This window comes from Cryptomeria japonica, chromosome 10 (assembly GCF_030272615.1).
Source record: "Cryptomeria japonica chromosome 10, Sugi_1.0, whole genome shotgun sequence".
Lineage (NCBI taxonomy): Eukaryota > Viridiplantae > Streptophyta > Pinopsida > Cupressales > Cupressaceae > Cryptomeria > Cryptomeria japonica.
The window spans coordinates 504,999,446-505,022,765 of record NC_081414.1 but is presented as its reverse complement, the minus strand read 5'-3'; the positions used below and the strand labels follow the sequence as shown (position 1 = coordinate 505,022,765).

The 23,320-nt window shown below is 35.1% G+C and overlaps 1 protein-coding gene across 4 annotated transcripts in view; it reads left to right on the top strand.

Moving 5' to 3' along the window:
* The window catches only part of LOC131079641 (transcription initiation factor TFIID subunit 2), a 139,473-nt gene that overhangs the window by 42,962 nt on the left and 73,191 nt on the right, over positions 1–23,320 (top strand). For all 4 annotated transcript variants that reach the window (XM_058017647.2, XM_058017645.2, XM_058017646.2 and 1 more), the window contains 3 exons: positions 5,779–5,876; positions 6,005–6,352; positions 6,475–6,562. In XM_058017647.2, coding sequence (XP_057873630.2) covers positions 5,779–5,876; positions 6,005–6,352; positions 6,475–6,562 — 534 coding nt within the window. The remainder of the gene's footprint in view (positions 1–5,778; positions 5,877–6,004; positions 6,353–6,474; positions 6,563–23,320) is intronic.

Genomic DNA, 23,320 nt, shown 5'->3' with positions numbered 1-23,320 from the left:
TTGAATATATTGCATTTTTTGAACAAATAATATAAAGCTATTTGATATAAAACACACCTTGACTCATTTAATATGTTCAATTTTTCATTATTAGCAGGGTTACATAGGGATGTGTTTTTCTCTTCTCAACCTGAATCCCTGCCCCCTTGCATCCCTGCCAGCATGTTGGTACAGGGGGATGCAGGGGAAGTCCCCTGGCTATCCCCTCTCACTAGGAAAACTGGGGAGAAATGAAATGAAAGTTTTCAATTACATCCACAAGACTAGGCAGTCTATGGCGCCTGAGAGTTGAGTCCCCTGGCTATCCCCTCTCACAAGGAAAACTGGGGAGAAATGAAATGAAAGTTTTAAATGACATCCACGAGACTAGGCAGTCTATGGCACCCAAGAGTTGAACTGCTCAGCAAGAAACAAAAGTTACAGCCCGCAGTTTCTACTTCTGACCGTCCCCTATTTCTTTGCTTAGAGTATACAGTTGTAGAATGAGCAAAAGCATGATGTCATACAGTTGTTGGTGAAATCATGCATATGTCAATGAGAGCATACAATTGTAAGAAATGTATGCTAGTCATTACACTTTCTTTTATGACTTTGTATCCTTTGGGCCTTTTGTTGTTAGAAAACAATGAAATGAAAGATTGAAACGTTCTATTTTTTATTGCAGCCAGACATCAGCTAATGAACATGTTACAGTGAATATTGAATTTAGTATGTTATATAAATATCTACACTTGAATTTTGGGCAATTTATAAATATATTTATTATTGTGAAAAGAAGCTAGAAGCTATTTGTCTGTTTCTAATATTTTGCAACTAGCATCTATAGTAAAATTTACAAATAATGCTTCGATTTGTTTAGGAGCTTTAGGACATTAATTTGCATAGTGTCCTCACTCTAATGGGCATAGCAACAAACAATTTTGAGATTTTTCTGTTTGTGTGAACCCTCATTTTAAAGAACTTGAATGGTTAAAAAAAACAGGGTTGAGTTCTCTTAAATTGATATGGTCAGATTGGGGAAGGTGGTAAAGCTGCTGAGGTTTGTAAGAAAATGCATTTTGCTGGTGTAAATCTTAGTTTATGATGTTTATTTCAGTTTATGACTTTATGGGCATAGCAACAAACAACCTTTGAGATTTTTTGTTTGTTTAAACGCTTCTTTTAAAGAATTTGAATGGTTAAAAACAACAGGGTCGGGTTCTCTTGAATAGATATGCTCAGATTGGGGATGTTGATAAAGCTGCTGAGGTTTGTAAGAAAATGCATTTTGCTGGTGTAAATTTTAGTTTATGACTTAAAGAAATAGTGGTTGCTGAGTATTTTGCTCTTATAATCTGTGTAGTGTTAAATCTATTTAAAGCAGTTGTGCTGAACAATGGTCTTGGAGCTCTATCGGTTGTCTGTAGTGGCATTGGATTTAAATGTATACGAAGTTGCGTTTTTTAAAGGAATGCAAATAATTTGATACGATGCGTTATTGATTTGTAATCTCATGGATGGCATTCTTTACACAATGTGCACGAGTTTAGCTGGATGACCAGGTTTTGGAATTTTTCGAAAAAATTGCAATTTGCAGAGTTCTTTTTTGAGGAATCTAAGTTTGTTGACATTTGTCTTACTTGTGTCAATGTTATGCTCTTCTACAGGGCACAATTATCTATAAAAAATAATAGAATGCAGGTCTAAGCCTAAAATAGTTTTCTGCCTTGTCAGATACATGAAAGTGGTAACAACCCAAAGATTGTGAATTGGAAATTGATATTCTAGATGTTGAAGTTGTGACTTGTCTAAAAGATGTGGGCAAAATGTGGGATATCCCAAAATGCATGTGAGTTGTTTGACATAATGCTCCAATGAAATGTATTCTCGACATGGCTTGATGGCTTTCCAGCTACGTAAATGGGAGATGCGTCTCCGACCTCTTGAGACACGTCTTGGAGATGGAGATGTCCTTGGAGACTCAACGGAACATCTAGGCACTCAGCAAAAAGAATCTCGTTGGCTCCTGCCATCTCTTGCTGCAACTAAGGCACCTCCTCTTGGGAAAAGAAAAGTAAAAAAAACAAACAGGGAACTTGCTAAAATGTGGCACTAAAAATCCTAAAAAGCTCGCTTGGTCTTGTTTTTTGCAAAAAGAAGACCAACTTTTATTAGAAATGGGACAGACACGGGACTCATGTTAATTGTTTTCTTTTCGAGTATTGCCATTTTATTTTCTAAACCAAATTGTGCTTTTCTTTTCCTAAGGATTGCTAGCAGTATAAACAATTTTAATTTCATGTTTTGTTCAATTTCGAAGTCAATATTAAACTTTACCACTGTTCTTGTTTTCAAAGTTCTCTGTCTTGATATTTTTTGGAAATTTTTAAATTATATAAAAAAAAAGCATCTCCAAGTACCTCATCTCCTTTTTTTGAAAATTATCCATACTAGTACTAGTACTAGTCTCCAGAGTCTCCAAGTACCCTTGTCCTTGGTGACCTTGCTTTGTAGTGAATTGCCTCACTAAAGTTTGATGTTATGCAAAGTTTGAGGACTCGGACTCGTCGTGGACTTGGCAGCCCAAAATGGGAATGGGACGAGGACTCGGGACTTGGCAAAAAGTTCGGCTAGGACTTGACAAAGAAGGAAACTATAGTTTTACAGAAAAACCAAAAAGAAATTAATGCATTTAGAGAACATAAGAGCCATAATTCAAACATTACACGTCATATGATCTTCAAACACTCAATATTTGAAATTTCGTCATTCATGAATCATAATCAACTATCATACATATAATTTCAAACTTTCAAATGTATAAAGTTCATAAATGTTTACATATAATGATACGTTAAAATGAGAAAAACAACCAAATTTAATCTACATCCTCCTCTTTCCTCTCATAATGTAACTTAATTTTTGAGGCCTTGAACTAGAAGGTGCTACGACATGAGTTGTTTCTTGTGCTTCAAAATCAAAACTGTCTTTGTCCTCCTCTGTTGCATCTAATTCTGCTGCTCCTCTGTCCAATTCCACAAGATCTTCTTTAGTAAGGAGGACATCATCATCATTTGTTCATTGACAATCCATTTTTATTACCATCCAAGTCAATGGACTCATGTGAAACACCCTCCACTTTTTTAGTTCGAAGGCGAAGGTTGTATCAGAGGACGAGATCATTCAGGTGCTGTTGGGTCAATCTATTTCTCTTCTTTGTGTGAATGTTCTCAAGTAAACTCCAATTGCGTTCACACCTAGAAGCATTACATGGCGGGGACAAAATACGAATGACTATCTTTTGAAGATTCGGCATGCCATCACCATAATTCTGCCACCATAAATCTACAAAAAATCATTTAGAAATACAAGAACTAAGTAAAAAAATATAAGAATCAAGTTTCTAATTGATGTTATGCAAAGTTTGAGGACTTGGACTCATCGTGGACTTGGCAGCCCAAAATGGGACTTGTACTCTGGACTTGGCAAAAAGTTCGGCTAGGACTCAACAAAGAAGAAAACTATAGTTTTACAAAAAAACCAAAAAGAAATTAATGCAATTAGAGAACATAAGAGCCATAATTCAAACATTACGCATGTCATATGATCTTCAAACACTCAATATTTGAAATTTCGTCATTCATTAATCATGATCAACGATCATACTTATAGTTTCAAACTTTCAAATGTATAACAGCATCATAAGTTCATAAATGTTTACATATAATGATATGTTAAAATGAGAAAAACAACCAAATTTAATCTACATCCTCCTCTTTCCTCTCCTAATGTAACTCAATATTTGAGGCCTTGAACTAGAAGGTGCTACGACATGAGTTGTTTCTTGTGCTTCAAAATCAAAACTGTCTTCGTCCTCCTCCATTGCATCCAATTCTGCTGCTTCTGCTGCTCCTCTCTCCAATTCTGCAAGATCTTCTTTAGTAAGGAGGACATCATCATCATTTTGTTCATTGACAATCCATTTTTATTACCATACAAGTCAATGGACTCATGTGAAACACCCCCCACCTTTTTAGTTTGAAGGCGAAGGTTGTATTAGAGGACGAGATCATTGAGGCGTTGTTGGGTCAATCTCTTTCTCTGCTTTGTATGAATGTTCTCAAGTAAACTCTAATTGCGTTCACACCTAGAAGCATTACATGGCTGGGACAAAATACAAATGACTATCTTTTGAAGATTTGGCGGGCCATCACCATAATTGTCTCTCCATAAATCTACAAAAAATCATTTAGAAATACAAGAATTAAGTAAAAAATTATAAGAATCAAGTTTCTAATTTTTTCTTGTAGTATTGAACTAAATTGTTTACTTGGTTGTTGTTTTTTTCTCCTACAAACTGCTTGAGCTGAAGAAAAGTCTTTGTAAATTTTATATTTTTTCTATTTTTTGAAGACCATAAATTTTATGCTTGTAAATTCTATTATATTTTAATAATTTTTAAAAGTCATATAGATAGAAGTAATGATTACTTTTTACTATTTTCATGTTCTTTAGAGTGCGTGAAATTACAATTTTTTTATGCCTCATCCTTCATATTAAATATATGAATCATAATTTCTTTTCCATTTCAGTATTTCCTAAAATTCTTCTCGTCTATATTAATTTATTTTCTTGTCTTTTTTATTGTTTAATATTTATAATTTATTGTTTTTATTTTAATTGAATAAAAAGTTAAAACCAAATAATACATGCTTACGCAAAATAAAAGTTAAAACTAAATAATACATGCCTATGCTCTCATGCTGAAATGTCAATAATAAACCTGTTAACACCGTCCAACAAAATAGCCAGTGATGGCTCTAGTAGAAAAGTTTGGGAGAAAAGAAAAGAAGTATTGAATCTAAACCTAAAAAAGGATTGTTTTTAAGATTTCTACAGTCTGCGTCCATTAATTCACTTCCTATTCTCTTACCATGTATGTCCACAACAAACAAACGAATTGTCACGAGCATGGTGGTAAATAGTGTTGACTAGATGGGTAATAAATGGTATTTAAAAGCAATAGATCTAGCTAAAGGATACAGATAAATTGCAAGTTGAGCAGGAGGAATGAAGACCTTTTTACACTACTGTAATGTGTAAAAACATTCTTGTTAACTTTCTTTTTGGAAAGTTCTTGGGTGGTAGCTTATGTTTTGTAATTTATTTACTTGTGAGGATGGGTTAATTTCTTTTTGGGAACCTAATATGTGTGCTAACATTCTTGGCTGGTAGCTTTTGATTTGTATTTTATTTTACTTGTGAGGATGGGTGACCTGTGCACAATTTCCATTAAGCAATAAAAGACTACCCCATAAATAAGAAAACCATCAAATTGAGATAAAACTAATTGGAGACTCTGCAAATAACAAGCCTTAATGAAATGCTATGCCAAACTAAATGTTTTTTTATTTGGAAGGTCAAAATAAGGTAGTGAGATACAACTTATAAGATACGTAATTTCAAATGAACATGATACTGCAGTACACACAATGACACTCATTTATCCGATTAGAAATCGGATTCCTAGTTAGAGTTTTAACATCAAACCGAGTTGATCACTTTTAAATTCTATTGCTTCAGTCTCTATAACCCAATTGGAACTTGGGCTGTTTTCTACAAATAAAAATAACTAGTGTAACTAGTTCCTTTCAACCACTTTTGTGGAGTCAATGGGTCATTATAGTATGTAGAGTTAAAGCTGTGGGTTGTTTTGATGGCACAGGTTTTTCCCAAAGATGCTTTATATTGAAAGCATTGTAGTTCAACAATTTGATAATTTGTTTCTTGCATGTGCAGTTTCGTCATTTTGCCAATAAAATTGGTAACTTGGAACGACCATTTCTGAAGGAATTCTTTCCTCGCTGGGTAGAGTCTTTTGGCTGTCCAGTTTTGAGGTCTGCTCTGTTGCTCTTTGTTACAGTTTAGTTTAGAATGATATTCTTGAAATATTTATCTTCATTACTAGTTTTCTTTGCAAATTTGTCTACTCTAAAATTTAATCTATAAGTGATTGTTTTGAAAGGATGGGACTGTCATACAACAAGCGGCGAAATATGATTGAGTTGGCTGTTCTGCGTGGATGCACTTCTAATACAAGGTTCTTGCCGGAAGTTACTGGAGGTACTGTTAGCAGCAAGTTACAGACAGGCGACATTGGCTGGCCTGGAATGATGAGTGTCAGAGTTTATGAACTAGATGGTATGTATGATCATCCAAGCTTACCCATGGCTGGAGATACCTGTCAACTACTAGAAATACAATGCCATTCAAAGCTTGCAGCTCGTCGTATCCAGCGCCCAAAAAAAGGTAGTAAAGCTGATGGGTCAGACGATAATTTAGAGGCTGCAGCTACTATAGATTCACGTTCTGGGTAAGCATTTTTCCTTATGTTTAAAATTTTGCACCTGGATGCAAACAAAGTATTTATCTATCCATCTTTTCCAATCATTAAATGATTTGACTTCAGTTTTTGTTTACCTTTGCTCTTTGCAGACTGGAATCCCCATTGCTGTGGTTGAGGGCAGATCCTGAGATGGAATACTTGGCAGAAATAAATATTCATCAACCATTACAGATGTGGGTAAGGTTGACTGCCATACAAGAAATATGATTTGCCTATCTATGAAATATTATTCTGACAGGACAATTAAAAGGTTTCATAAAGCAATTAAGAACAATTTTTAAAGGTTATGTATAATGTTTACTAATCTTGGGTCAATACTATAACATGCTTTCATCATATGCATGTTTGACTTTGCCTCCCAACTTTCTTGTATGGCTTTTGGTGTTACTCACTGCCAAAATGTTGTTTCTAGATGAAAATTCATTTTGAAAGAAATATTCACTAACTATTTGTGCATATGCTTCCGGCCCATAGTATGTCATTAACTTGTACGCAGACACACCAAATTTTAATTAGATCAAATGAAATAATCATACAATGTTGATGACTAATCCTGGGTTCAACAAACAGTTATTATTGTAACCTACTTGATCACACATCTATTCATGTAACCATCCAATCACCTAATGAATAGGATTAAATCAAAAGTAATATTAATCCCATCCCTTTATTTAAGTATTATAACTCATAAAGTATGATGTAATAATTCTTAACACTCCCTCCTCCCCCCTATTACATCATAGTCCTAAGGAGGAGCAAAAGTACTAAATACCAGGACTTGGACAAACTCAGAAGTCCTAAACAATTACAAAACCTTGATACACTATTACATACAGACTAGTTCACAATGATTAAGACATATAAAGTAGTTCATGGCTTACATCATTGTGAACAGGATTTAATTAAATTTCTCACCTCAGTGGGAATGGCCTGATTGAGTGCTTGGTCAATTGATAGGGAGACACCCAACTACCCAAATCTTACAGCAATTATGGACGGGGACACACTCTATCCTCCTTCACAGTTGAATTGGTCCTTAATGATATTAACTGCATTCTGTGAAAAAGAACAAACTCAACAGTTCACAACAAGTGTGGCATGAAACTCTACTTGACATTTTAGAAAAATTGCAGTGAGAATCTTGTCCACACTGAACGACACATTGTGAAGAGGGGCACACACATCTATTCATAAGGAAAAATCCTTGATTCAATTTGGTTCAAGCTTCAGATATTTCTCCTCACTATCCTTGTGGGGAGGTCTTTGTCATGTGCTGCGAAACCAAAGTTTTTGTCATTGCTTTCACTAGTAACTAGTGCCTTGAATATTTTCAACTTGTGTCATCTCTAAGTCTTTTGCTTGCTGAACACAGTTCATCAGGATGCCCCTATTCTTTGCACTAAAAGCATACGGATCAATTCTTTGATATCTGTATCTGATTTGGTTTGGTGGATGAAGAACTCTTACCTGATATGGAAGAACTCTTAGATTCGTTCTTTATAAACGGTGCTGTTTCATCCTTTATTGATTTGATGACTTTATTTTCTTCATCAAGTAAAGAAGAGATTGCAATCGTTCAAACTAGGTTAATTTTGTTGAATGTGAGCACAATATTAGCATATATAGCATAATAGCAGCAATAGCATTTAACAAGACAACTTTAGTATCATCATTATCTATTCTGGCATTTATCCCACCAAACTGATTCATCAAGGAACAAAACTTACTTATGTGATGGATGATATTGTTGCCTTTATCTTTAGTCCGGACTCCAAATAGATTATGTTTTAGGATCATCTCAGGACTTGATGCTTGGTATCCAAACAACATATTAAGATCATCCCAAATTTGCTTTGAAATCATGTAGAATTCTATGTGATGTAGACCATAGTTGAAAAACTCAGGCTTGGCAATGACTTGGCGAGCCCAAATTTTTAAAAAAACTCGGGACTCGAAAAAACTCGGGGAAAAACTCGGCAATAACTTGGCAACTTTATCGAACATTTGAAAATACATTTAAAAAAAAATATCATTCAAAAACAAACATTTACACCAAATTTGTAGAACATATACTGATTTCCATGGTATCATGATTATCTTAAATTTTAATATTTCTACAACATATATATTTAATTTAATCTATGTATTTTTTTATATAAATTTTGCTTTTAATTTAATCTCTATTGAACTATTCTTTCTAATAGATTGTTCTTTCTATATTAGTGTAAATACAACAATTTATTAAAAAAAAATTACATTGTTCTATAACTATTATTAAAAAGAATGTAGATTGTTGTATAATCTTAGTTGATATTGCAGTGTTTCTGGGCAATGTTAAAGATGTAGCAAATAATGTGTTTAACAAATCCTAAAGCGCTGATGGAAATTGGAAACAAACCGAAATTTTACAGTGGAAATCAATTAAAACTTGAGTGTCTGGTTTTTGTTCCCGATTTCATGCCCTATTCGCGTCGGCGGCATCACAAATCTTTTTCTGTCGCGGCTTCCAAAAGAGACAATATGAAATAAAAATTAGGTTTTCGCAACTAACAACTTAATCACTTATTAGCACCGATTTTTCCCATGAATCTCTGCGATTTTTGGCAATTTTTTAGAGTTTTTCTCATTGCACGTTTTTAAAAAACTCGGTGCTGAGTTTATCCGCGAGTGACTCGTGGCCAACTATGGCTCGCTAGTCTTTTATAAACTCGCAGAGTTTTTCATCTTTGATTTTGCCGTAGACATATATTTGACAACCTAAGACCAATTATTGCTATTGGTTTTTGGTCTTTAACAGTCTGTGTTGCCACTTCATCAGGAAGGTATGGCTTTGGTGTGTCCATGCTTAATTCTTATGCCCTATTCAATCAGAATGTGTTGTGGCTTGACTTGCCATGTATGGAAGTCTCCCTAAAAAATACTCAATGATAACCTTTTTTTTAAATGTGCAGAAAGGGAAAATGATTCTCGCACCCTAATAAAAATATTTTATAAGGGTGTTGGGTACCACTGATGATCCAACCTAAAATGACTTTCATGCTTTTTCTTGACCCATTGAGACTATAAAAGAACAATTTTGGCTTGACCTAAAGTATTTTGACAGAATTGTCAATGAAACACTTAAATAACTATATCTTTCACAGTTCAGTAAACCCAAATGATAATAGACTCGCTAACATTTGAATTATCACATTAAGCTGAATTATACATTGTAATCTTTTATTTTTTTGAAACACATTTAACTATTTAGTGTTTCTTTATTAAAACCAAAGCAAAAGTCATGTTAGATTTGACTTATTTAACAATAGAAATCAATAATTACAGCTTACCAAAATATTAAACCAACGGATAAAGTAATGTGTTATGTTACCAATGTGCAAAGAAGACTTATTCAACAATGGACATCAATATTCACAACTTAAAAAAAATAAATTAAACTAATGGATAAAGTAATGTGTCATGTTGCCAACATGTAAAGCATTTTTTCAGAATCATCCGTATGTAAGAATCTCAAAACCTAATGGAACAAATAAATTTGCTGCATTTTAATCTTCTCTCTGCATAGCCACGGAAGAGTCAAATTTTCACCTTCACTTCTTTTTTTACATGTTGATGACTTCGTCCAAAAAATGCACGAGGATATTTTTTCTTCTTCTTATTTTCTGACAGGATTTTCTGGTTTATATAGGGAAATTGATCACATCAATGATTGGAACTTGGCATGTAGCATCCTTTTTGCCTGAAGCTACAGGGCACTGAAGGAATTAATTGTTGCTTGGGTGGGAAGATATTTAATTAGATGTCTGGAACATTAATGCACTGAGTCATAGGGAATAAATCCACATCAACTTATTGGCACAACAAGTCGTTCAAGTCAATTTGGACAGTTCTAGATAGAGAGTAATTGAGACTTGAGACTGTCATACGGTCTACAAGCTCAAATAGCATCTCCTTTCTTCATTCAGCTAATGATCTGCTGCTGTTGCGCTGTAACATGGTATGAATTCAGGCAGAGGCCAAAATTTGGAGGAAGAATGAATCCTGTTTTGATGCCACTTACATTAACTTGTATGCACACACATTAAAACTTCATTGATCAAATGAATTACTTTTAAAAAGTTGATGCTAATCTTGGGTTCAACGAATAATGCTCGCCAAGCCCATAATTTTTTAACTAAAAAATACTAAAATTTCTTAAAAAAGCACATTCTTTTTGGCAAAATTCAATTACAAAATGTATCAAATGAGTGAAAAAACCATGAGAAAATGTTTTCTCTTAAATTTGAATCTTCAATATGTATGAATTACAAAATTGTGCCATCATGCAAAGCTGGATACTGGATACGATAGCTAGCTGCTAACTGATAAGTATTATGACTTTATGATGATTGTCTTTGAAAATCATCATCAACAATTTCATATCTATGCAACTAAAAAAGTACAAGTTTTACAATTTCCTCTTCCTTGACGTAGTAAAAAATTGGGAGTAGAGGGTATGGTCCTCGCACTTCATTGTGGCTCTGTGCTTGGTTGAGATTGAGCCTATGGCTCCATCGTACAACTATATTACAATGAATTTTCCAACATATCAATGTCATCCAATCCAATCCCGCGTGCCTCTTGAAATAAGCAATCTCATCCTTTGTGAACAAGGTGGATCCATCATCCTGCACGGACTAGTCATTGTAGGGATCAGTCTCAGCCAAATCAATAATCTCCTTTGGTTGCTCAGTCACCTTTCTTGTGTAAAGTCAAATGTTGTATCACACAAAAAAGGATCCTTGAGGTGTTGTTGAGTCAATTTATTATGCTTCTTCATGTGATTGGCAGCAAACAAACTGCAATTTCTTTCACAGCTATAAGCAATTCATGGTTGAGCTAAAATCTAGAGGGCTAGCCTTTGCGGATTTGGGGTATTTCCATCCCAATCTTCTCACCAAGACCATGCAAATAAGATATTCAAGATATTGTTAATGAACAAATATTCGATTTATAATTATAGTTTATAACTTGCAAGATATAATAACTCTTTCTTACTTATTGTTTGGGTGGTTCCTACTTGTATGGCTAGTGGCAAACAAAACAACCTCCCCCTAGTTGCCTTATAATTTTTCAACTTAGAAATGATGAGGTCTCTCACCTCAACCTCAGGGGTCATCCTCCCAATATAGGATAGGCCCTCCATAACCTTCCCATTAGCATCCATGAAGCTTTTAGAGAAGAAAAACATCGGATTTAGATAGTGCTCCACTGCATGAATGGGTTGATGGAGTCGTTTGTTTTACCTCTGATCAATAATGTCTCAAATAAGGGCAAATCTATTTGCATCTCCCTTGTAATAGTTTTCGATGGCGTCTTTGGCCCTATCCATTGTCTCAGTTTTATATCCTCTTGCATTTTTGTCTTGATCCACCAAGCACAAAACCCTCACTAGCAGCTCCATAACATACAAATGTCCAAGTAGAAGCAAATTTACAACCACAAATGTCGGAGTGCACAATGCCTTGCATATCCACATCATATTCTCTTGACAAATTAGGAGCAATGGCTTTTTGTGCCTTTGCTCTATCCATTTTGTTTCATTTAGTGCTGCAAGAAGGGCCATCATCTCTCGTTTCACCTCATTAGTGGTTGCTTCACAAGGCTTGGCATTAAGATAAGGAATGTTTGCAAGATGGTGTTTGAAGTGATTAATGCCTTCATGAAGCTTCTTTTGGCATCGGGTACAAATCACAAACCCTTGTATTGGTCACCTTATACCATATTTTCAATTGGGGTCAAGGCTCATAGGCATTTCCCTTCCAACATGTTTACTTGCACTTGTTGAGTTTGAGCCAGCTGTGGAGCTTGTTTTGATTATACATTAACCTACAATATTGATAACAACAAAAATAGTGATTATAAAAATATAATTGATTGCACTATTGTTGGTATATGAAGTTAGTTTTGTTTATCCAACATTAATCAAACAACTGATGGCAAGTAGAAGATTATTTTGGGACTTGATACTTTCGGTAATTTTTGGCCAATCAACTTGTTAAGCAATTTTTGACAATTCCTCATTTGTTTTTCACAAATTAAAATGCTTGGATAAAAAAACATGAAACTGGCTTGTTGGAAATCCAAATTTTTGAAAATTCTTCAAAGTGCCTAACAAATATGCTATGAAATTTGTGTTTGCTTGTATGTGTTTAATGGAGGGGCAAATGCATGGTTCAATAACAAACAAATTGTGGACATTGCATTTGAACCCAATTTCTAGTCTCGTTGGTGTATTTTTACCAACCCTCTAGTTGTGTCAAACCATGGACTTGTTGAGTTTTAGCAAAACCTAACAAAATATCCAACAATTTTTCACAAAGAAACCGTCCTTGTAGGCTCGGGAGTTATAATAGCTATTTTATAATCCTATCCCTTTAACCAAACTAACGAAACTACAATAAACAAATATATCATAGTCAATATAATGTGGCATAATAATTCCTAAATAGGATATAGGAGTGTCCATCTCCTAATTTTATTTTTCCCTAGAAGTATTTCTTAGGAGGTGCTATATTTAGTATAGGTGACTATAAATGGAGTTTTGGAAGTGGTTACACTAATCATGGAAGCAAATATCTTTCTTGGGAACCCAAAAGATACAGATGTTTTCAATTCCTCCGGATAATATTGGGAATTCAAAAAATGCAAAAACATCTAAAAAAGGTGAAATGGCCGATGATTTATATTTAAAGCCATCGTAATTGCGTAGAGATGGGGAGAGTGAAGGTAAATGTGAGTGTACCCCATGAATTTTGAAACTACAAAATACAAATGTCAACCCTACAAAGTACAAACTTTGAGTGTGTCTCGAAATGCAAAAGAAATCCTAAAATAATTAAACAATAATTCATTGTGCCCTTATCCCTAAGGATGTCAGGATTTTTTGTTTGCAGGGCTAGCACGATTTAGCTTGCAATTAGGTATAATCCTTAATCCATTTTAATTTTGTACCTCCATTGTTCGGTGTCTATCATCTATCGGAGATTTATATTTCTTGTTCTAGATGAACTGATGTGTCATTTTGCTTGTTTGTTGTTTTTGTTATTAACTTCTTACCTCCTCTCACACCTCTCTCTCTCATTGACACATACTAACGTGTATTTATCTTTCTCATAATGGCATTTAACTTCCACAATTAAATCTTGAGCTAAACCCTCTTAAGAGCCTTCCATCTTTCATGTAGTGCAAAATGCTTGGTGATGATTTTGGTCAAGATTTGATAACTTTGCATAGAATTTGCATTACAAATTATGCTAGACATTTTTAACAAATGAGTGGATTATGACAATTTGAGATACAACTCAACACTTAAGTTGTTTTTGTTTCTATCTGTATGTAACCAATTTGATATGTGCCCAAGTACCTTTGTTTCCATCCTTAGCATTGTGAAAGTATGGGGAAGGTATAATGAATCAACAGAGTGAAGGTGATCTGATCCTACCCAACCATCAACTTGGCTTGAAATGGTCAAATGGGAGATTCATAGTCCACAAGTAGTACTTATTATCTTTCTTATGTGCATTCATTTTCATAATCATCATAAGTTCTTCTATAATCTATGATTCACAACATAACATTACATTACAACACATTCAAATATTACATAAGACATCACAACACATGACTACATGCATCAACACTCAACAACACACAAACAAATACATACACAAGCTTACAAGTCATGTCTAAACATACAGCATAATCTATACATCGTAAGAGTACTATAAACATCACAAGAATTTCAAAGATATCTCAAGCAACTCTTAAGTTAATTTCTCATCGAGTTGTCAATTACACACTTGTAACAAATGACTTTTGCAAACTATTTATCATCCGTAGAGCTCCCTACCTGTCATGTAGATTGGACTGTATTCTTCCAGTCGGACCATAGGTGTTCACATCAAGGATCTCTTATATATAGCTATAGATGGACATTTTGAATGCATAAACAACCTATGGATCCTCTATCCTCTGCACCATTATGCCAAAATGTTATGTGATGCATATATTGTGGGATATTTTGTTTGCCTACATGGATCTTGGGTTTTGAAACATAGGGTTAGTATGAGTAGCACAATTTATCATCCACTAGAAAGTTAGTCACACACATACATCAAAAAAGCCACACAATTGTCAATAACTCATAAATAATTGACACTACTCACTTTTTGTTTTGATGTAAAGTTAGATCAACATATAAGCTTACATCTCAGCTTTTCCAGACGTCTGGAGAAATTGCACTACCAACCTTTAACAGAAGCTAGAAAAGTGAATCGCTTGTTTATTTATTCGTGGAAAATCTATAAACTATGTATTTGCTAATCCTTGGTGAGTATATTTTACCTATAGTTCTGAACCATATCAAAAAATCCCAAAGGCCCTGTTCACCAATTGTGAAAAATGATCAAAACGATTTTGGTCTTTGGTAGGTACCTACAAACTGCAGCAGACCTACATATTGTGGTAGCGACCCTTGAACACAGTGTCATGCTGATACATTATTTTTGCAATCTGGTTTCTGAGGCCACTTCTTGTTAAATTTAGAACCAGAAAGATAAAAAAACACTCAGAAATCAGAATCAAGTATTCTTGCAAGAACACAAAGACACAAAACTTATCCTGGGAAAACCCTCCACCTGAGGGTGAAAAAACCCAGCCACACTAAAAATATCTTTATTATCAAAACAAATCTGATACAAAGCTGATACACTTAGTAAGATATGATTGTTATCAATTTAACAATCAACCGAATAAGTCAAAAATGAGTTCTACAATGCATACCACATATATCCTCCTTTACAACATATATATATCTTGCACATCGATCATTCATACAAAGGTTATATAGAAAGGATCGAGCAATACACGGAAGCTACTGAAGAATACCTCCTTCGAACTTAGTCACTACTGAATACCTTCTTCGAACTTAATCACCAAAATACATAACATAGATAGAATGCCTGAACTGGATCACAGTCGGAACATAGAGATCTATAAAATGAATCGAATAATCATAACTCCACGGAGTGAAGATGAAAGACCACGCCCAAGGGAAAGACGACAGTTACATGACCGACATCAAGATAAGAGGACAACATATGGAATCCAGATGGTAACGACAGCCAATGCACAATACTTCCATGGAATCCAGATCAGATTTAACGGCAGCCAACGCACAATACTTCCACGAAGAGATGCGAGCAACATATACATATGCGGTGATGGATACTAAAAAAAAACAGAATTATCATGAACAATCAGCAATACGAATCTCACAGACATTGCATGAAATGATGTCTCCTGAAGTTACACAGATTAACACTCCCTCTTAACAAGGGAGATATCATTCACTGATATTCAAGTCATGGAATCTCTCAACATGACAATCACAACAAAAATTAACCTCGGATTCTCTCAACGTGATAGGCATCATGGATTCACTCAACATGATGTTCACCATGGCTATTCCCATGAGTGAAATAACACAAGTTTTCATCATGGAGTCACTCAACGAGATGTTGTCATGGAGTCTCTCAACATGACATTCACTATGGCTACTCCCATTAGTGAAAAGAGCCTTAAGGGCTTTCACCTCAAATTTCTCTGTCATAGAGAAAAGTGCATTACAAGGGATTTCACCTCGAACTTCTCCTTCACAGAGAGGAACTCATTAACAAATGTAAAAGATTCATTGCAGCTGAGATTCTCTCTCAGCAAGAGCATCATTCTCCACAATGCCAAGCTTGTCTCGGAAATAATAAAACTTCACTCTAGGAAGTGGTTTGGTGAGAATATCCGCTGTTTGCTGTTCAGTGCAAATGTACTTGAGCTCCACTGTTTTCCTTTGAATCATATCTCTCAAGTAATGATATTTTATTTCCACATGCTTGGATCTATCATGGAAAACAGGATTAACCGAAAGCTTTACACAACTTTGGTTATCACAAAGAATCATTGTAGGTTCCAAAGGCTGCCCAAACAAACTTGCAAGCAATTTGCGAAGCCACACTGCTTCTCTTGCAGCCACACAAGCTTCAACATATTCCGCTTTAGCTGCACTCTGAGCAACACATGATTGTTTTTTGCTGCACCAGGAAATCATAGCTGAACCTAGACTGAAACAATACCCTAAAGTGCTTTTCCTGTCAGGTACACATCCTGCCCAATCTGAATCAGAAAAACCCTGCAATTTCAGAGCTTCTCTAGAAGTATATTTCAGGCCATATCCCACTGTACCATGCTCATATCTCAATATATGTTTAGCTGCAACAAAATGAATCTGTCTAGGCTCACACATAAACTGACTGAGAGTGTTAACAACATAACATACGTCAGGTCTTGTATTGACTAAATACATCAAAGATCCAATCAATTGTCTATATATAGTAGGATCAACTAAGTCTGAACAAGTTGCAACCTCATGTAACTTTTTCAGATTTGCTTCAATGGGGGTTGCCATAGACTTGCAATCTAACACACCAAATCTTTTCAAAAGATTAATGGCATATTTCCCTTGACTCAATATGACTTCATTTGGTCTTTGCCACAATTCTAAACCAAGAAAATAATGCATCAAACCAAGATCTTTCATCTCGAATTTAGAAGTTAATGTTAAAATAATATTAATATCTTCTATAATGGTCATCTTCTATTTTTAGTGGTCATCTTCTATTTTAAGTAGTCGACTTATTTAGTTTTTTAGCTAATTAGCTTTTAAGCTTTATTTAGCATTTTACTTTTTCTTTTTAGTTAATTAGCTTTTAAGCTTAATTTAGCTTTCATGCTTAATTTAGCGTTTAGCTCTTTAATCTTTTACTTTAACGTTATGTTCTAATTATAGAAACATCGTCTTGTAACCTCTATATATACGTGTGTATGTGTATATCGTTCAATGTAATCATCCGATTATTGAATCATTCATTCAATTTTTTTTTCATGGTTCAATATAATTTTATTTTGCTTGCAGCTTCTTGGTGGGTTGTTTGAGACCTCAACTGGGTCATCAAATTTTTCTGGGTGCATCGTTTTCCGTGCCTCAATTTTTGAGCCATCAAATCTCCATTCTTATTTTAGATTCTTGGTGGGCTTTTCGAGAGCTTTTTTGGGTTGATCTCAGATTTTTTTGGTTGCCTCATTTTTCGTGCCTCAATTTTTGTTCCAGCGAATTTGCCTTGGAATTTAAAAATAGTTAGCGATTTCTGCTAATTCTGTGGGCGCTGTTTATGCTATACATCCGACCTAGGGTTTTTGCCCCTTTTTTTAGCAAAAAAATCATCTATATTTTTCTATTTTGTTTACAAAAAAAAATCAGAGGTATTTTTTTATTTTCTACAAATTATTATTATTTTTAGGAAAAATATCAGGTTTTAAGTCTGCAGAAAATTTTAAGTTTTGGGTTTCTTCCAAACCTCGAAATTCGTGCCAGAATTCTCCTCCAATGTTTCAGATTTTTTGTGCAGCTGCTTCTATTCTGATTTTTGAATCAGATTCTTCTATCTCATGCTTTCACTAGGTTGACCTCGTTCAACCTCCATTTTCGTGATGGCATCTTTGACCAACATCATGTTGGAACACAGTCAAAAGTTCAACAATTGCCACATCACCTAGAAACAATGCATGTTCACGATATCTAAATATTGTTGCCTTGATCAGATTGATTCAGGCCAGACCTCGTCCTACAGGTCCTAGGGTTTTCACATTTTTTTTCCTCAAAAATTGTTTGTAGGGTTTAAAATTTTTTCCTTAGAAATTATTATCTATCACATGCAAAGCTTACGTCGGTTTTATGATTTTTTTCCACAAAAAATCATGGGAGGGTTTTCATGATTTTTTCCTCAAAAATTGTTTGCAGTGTTTATAATTTTCCCTTAAAAATTATCTCATCTGTAATCCGCGATATTCGCATAAGATTTCATTATTATGGGGTTTTACCTTTTTTTTCCACAAAAACGATGATTTGTAACCTCAGATTTCTAGGGTTTTCACGGTTTTTCCTGAAAAATCATCTGTAATACGCGAAGTTCACGTGGGATTTGTGATTCGCGAAGTTCTCTGGTTTTGATCGATTTTTCTCCTAAAAAATCAAGCTTTGTTGTAGTCAGTTTGGGTCGTCCCTGCCAGGGCGAACATCTGCAACCGTGGTATCTTTTAGTTAGTTTTGGAGTTGGTACTCTTTTGCAAAACGGTTTGCTGATTGTTTCCTCAAAATCATTGTTTCAGGCTTCAGTAATTCGTGTGCCAGATTTCTAATTCGCGTGTGAAGGCTACATTCGCTTGGATGGCTTCTGGTACTCTTGGTCATTTACATTCTGCAGATCCTGGGAGGGTCTCTGTAGCAGCAGAGTGTTCTTTGCATCTGTGATTATAACACCTGCAGTGTTTTCTGTAGGGTATTGAGTACACTGACCATTAGGCAGGGTGTTAAAATAATATTAATATCTTCTATAATGGTCATTATCTATTTTTAGTGGTTATCTTCTATTTTAATTCGTCGATTTATTTAGCTTTTTAGTTAATTAGCTTTTAAGCTTTATTTAGCATTTAGCTTTTTATTTTTAGTTAATTAGCTTTTAAGCTTAATTTAGCTTTCACGCTTAATTTAGCTTTTAGCTTTTAATCTTTTACTTTAACGTTATGTTCTAATTATAGAACATCGTCTTGTAACCTCTATATATACGTGTGTATATCGTTCAATGTAATCATCCGTTTATTGAATCATTCATTCAATTTGTTTTTCTGTTAACTCTTTTTTACATCTAGCAATGAGATCATCCTCTCCAGTAAGAAATAAATCATAAACATATAGAACTAAAATTAAGGCTTTATCATCAATTACCTTGAAATAGATATTTGGATCTGCATCATTTTTGAGAAAACCCAAGCTCAACAAATACCGATCAATTCTTTCATACCAAGCACGTGGAGCTTGCTTAAGGCCATACAAGGCCTTTTTCAATCTGCATACATGTGATTATTTCTCATGGATCACAAATCCATCTGTCTGTTCAATAAAAACTTCTTCTTCAATTACATCATTCAAGAATGCTGTCTTTACATCCATTTGATGCAATTTCCACCCTTTAACAACTGCAATAGCAATAATAGTTTTGATAGAAGTGTAACGTGCTACAGGGGCAAAAGTCTCTTCATAGTCTATGCCTTCCTTTTGTGAAAAACCTCTAGCTACAAATCTAGCTTTATATTTCTCTACACTCCCATCAGCTGCATGTTTAATTTTGAACAACCACTTAGAACTTAGAAGAAACAATAGATTTACCTTTGGGCCTAGTAACAATATCCCACACATCATTTTTGATAATGGATTGATACTCTTCCATCATGGCATCCTTCCACACTTGCTGATTAGAGGCTTCTTCAAAATTAGAAGGCTCAGATGCTATAAAGTGACTCACCAAAGCTACATATCCTGCAAGCTTCTGAGGCCTTTTACTCTCTCTAAAGGTGCCACGAGGGGTTGCATATTTTTCAGCTTCTTCCATAGTGTGTTGAGCCCACAATGGTCTTTTCCTAGTAGTTGGAATATTACTGGGACCAGCAGAAGTATCTATAGAATCAATTGGATCAACAAGATCAGCAGAGTCTTCTAAAACTGTATTCTCCATCTGAATCTCTGAAGGTGAATCCGGATCAGCCATATTTATGTCTTGAGGAGGCTCAAAGTCTTCTGTATTAGATTCCATGTTAGACTCTTTGGATTTCTTGCAAGCTATATCTTCATCAAAAGACACATCCCTGCTGATTTCAATTTGCTTTTGACCCGGAATGTAGACTCTGTATGCTTTTGAAGATTCACTATAACCAACAAAGATACCTTTCTTTCTTGAAGGTTCTAACTTAGTTCTTTTATCTTTTGGAACATGAATATAGACAGGACATCCAAAAATCCTGAGGTGACTAATGTTTGGTTTGATACCTGAAAAAGCTTCTTCTGGAGTCATGTTGTTTAGGATTTGATGATGACTATGATTCTGAATGTATACTGCTGTTCTGCAAGCCTCTACCCATAAAAATGTTTGAAGACTTTGATCATGGATCATAGCCTTCGCTGCCTCAACAATTGTCCTGTTCTTTCATTCAGCTACATCATTTTGTTGAGGATTATAAGGGACACAAAACTCCCTCTTAATCCCAACTTCAACACAAAAGTTATGAAATAAACCAGAAACATATTCTCCTCCATTATCAGATCTTAGAACCTTTATCTTCTTGTTAGATAAATTTTCAATAAGTGCATTAAATTCTTTAAATCTAGACAACATTTCATAATACCAAATAAATCCAACACTTATGAGAAAAGTCATGAATGAAGGTAACATAATGCCAAAAACCACTAAGGGAAGCAACTGACATACGGCCACACAAATCAGAGTGAACTAACTCTAGAATATCCTTTTCTCTATTTTCACTACTATGAAAAGTACTCTTAACATTCTTACCTAGAGCACATCCCTTGCAGACACCTTCATGGTTTTGATTCAGCTTTGGAAGACCCAACAACTACCTTTTCCATTGAAGACAAAGTACTAAAATTTAGGTGATCAAATCTTTTATGCCACAGCTCACTTGAGCTTGTAGAATCATGAGTTAATGCTTGAATAGGACGGGCTGAAAGCTTGTAAAGACTGTCACGACGAACACCAATCTCACGAGTTGACTGAAAGCTGGTGTTGTTTTTCCATGCAAGAACTTTTCCATCAACAAAAGCAACATGATAACCCTTGTCTTCTAATGCTGAAATAGAAATCAGATTCCTCTTAATACCAGGAACAAAGAGAACATCGCTCAGAAGAAGAGGAATACTAGAATCCAACTGAAAGGAAGTAGAACCAACACCCTTCACAAAATAACATGCATCATCATCAATGATAACTTGAAGATGAGAATCTTTTTCCTTTAAGTTGGAGAGGTGTTCATGATAACCAGTAATATGGCAGGAGGCTCCACTATCAATAAGCTATTAGGATAACCGGTGGACAACTGAGGGGGGGGGTGTGTGAATCAATGGTCAATAGTTTATAAAACTTTAAGCACACAAAACCTTTTACCAGAATGCATAAACCAAATACCGGAATAGCAGATATAACAATTAAGCACAAACCTAAATCACTGAACAATTGCCAACCATCCATAATACATAACACCGAGATTTGTATGTGGAAAACCTGGTAAAGGGAAAAACCACGGTGGGAAGCGTACCCATAGTCGGATAATACTTCTGGAGTAAGTATGTGATAACAATAAGAGGGGCCTGCACATGTAGGAAGGCCAACAACCTAGACTGAACTGCTCATCACAAAAGGAGTCTCACTGACTACAAAATAAATCTAGACTACAATCCGGAAAGATGAATGAATTGCAAGAATAGCATCTCCTATGCTTGAGTACAGTTTCGTTTAAGCTCAATACCAGAGGTCTTACACCTCTTTTACAAACCCAATTCGATCACCTATGATCAACCAAAACCTTTGCATATGATTACAACTTTATTCGCACACAAATAATCCCATAATCATAATCCCATACCACATGATCTACAAAGAGATCTTACATCATATTTATATCAACCTGGGACCTAAACAATTAGGTCGGCCACCTAAAGATAGTACAATAAATCCGTTACATAATCCCACAAACCAATGATAAACCAAGCCGGCCTAAGACCAAAACAACATAAACCAAACAATAAATCCAACCGGTGACGCATTGGGAGCATCAACCAACACGTTACATAAACCAGTCTATAACCTAACAAAATAATTCCGGACCCAAAATAGGTCGCCATAAGCCAAATGAAACACCATGAACAACTAGAACACAAACGTGATAACCATCAGCATCCTGATAACCTTCTAGAAGCTGCACCAACACCACTTATCGGATACACCAAAAGATCTTCAACAAAGCGCTGTCGATAAAACCCTTGCGGGTAACCAAAAGGCTTACTAGAACAAATGATAGCATCCAGATCATCAAATCCCAAACCAACTGAATGTGATACACTTCAGGAACACATGAATAACTAATCAAAACCGGAGACAAATCTCCAGATCAACATCAAAGACCAACCACTCTACCGGAAGCCGGTAGACGACAAAACAACTAGTGTTGACATCAATGACAAACATCAATGCAACACATAATCAATTCCTCCAAATTGCCAACATAAGCCATGTATCACTGTTAGTAGGAATATTATTGGAGAGAGAAGAAATAAATAAGAACCCCTCTAAATTTTCACTGGACTCTCTATGAGGAGAAACATTTTCAACATTTGTTGTTGCAGCTTGTGGTTTGGGTCTAGAAGGACATTCTCTAGCAAAGTTACCAAACTTGTCACATCTGAAGCATTGTACTCTAGAGAAGTCCTTTCTTTTCTTGGATTAAGGAGCTGAATCAGAATTATTATCTCTCTTCATTTTGAAGTTTCCTTTCCTTCGTTTTCTTTTAGACATATGGGCAGCAAGAACATGATCTTCTTCATGATGAGATTTACGCCCAATTCCTCTTGCCTCCAATTTGCATTCTTCTTGAATGCAATCAGCTCTCAAACGATCAAACTTGGGTAACTCATTTCTTCCACTAATAGCTTGAATGTAAGATTCCCAAGAGTGAGGAAGGCCATTCATGGCCAGCATAACCAGGTCTTTATCCAATAGAATCTCCAATAGCATTGATTTGATCCTTCATTTCTGTAATTATCATAAAGAAAGAAACAACAGATTCACTTCTAGCCATTTTGATATGAAGGAGTTGACGTCTCAATGTTAGAGCTCTACTAGTATTGTTGAATTCATACAAGCTTTGAAGGCACTTGAACATATCTTTGGCTGAATTCAACTTGGATATAACAGGTACTAGATGACCCTTAACAAA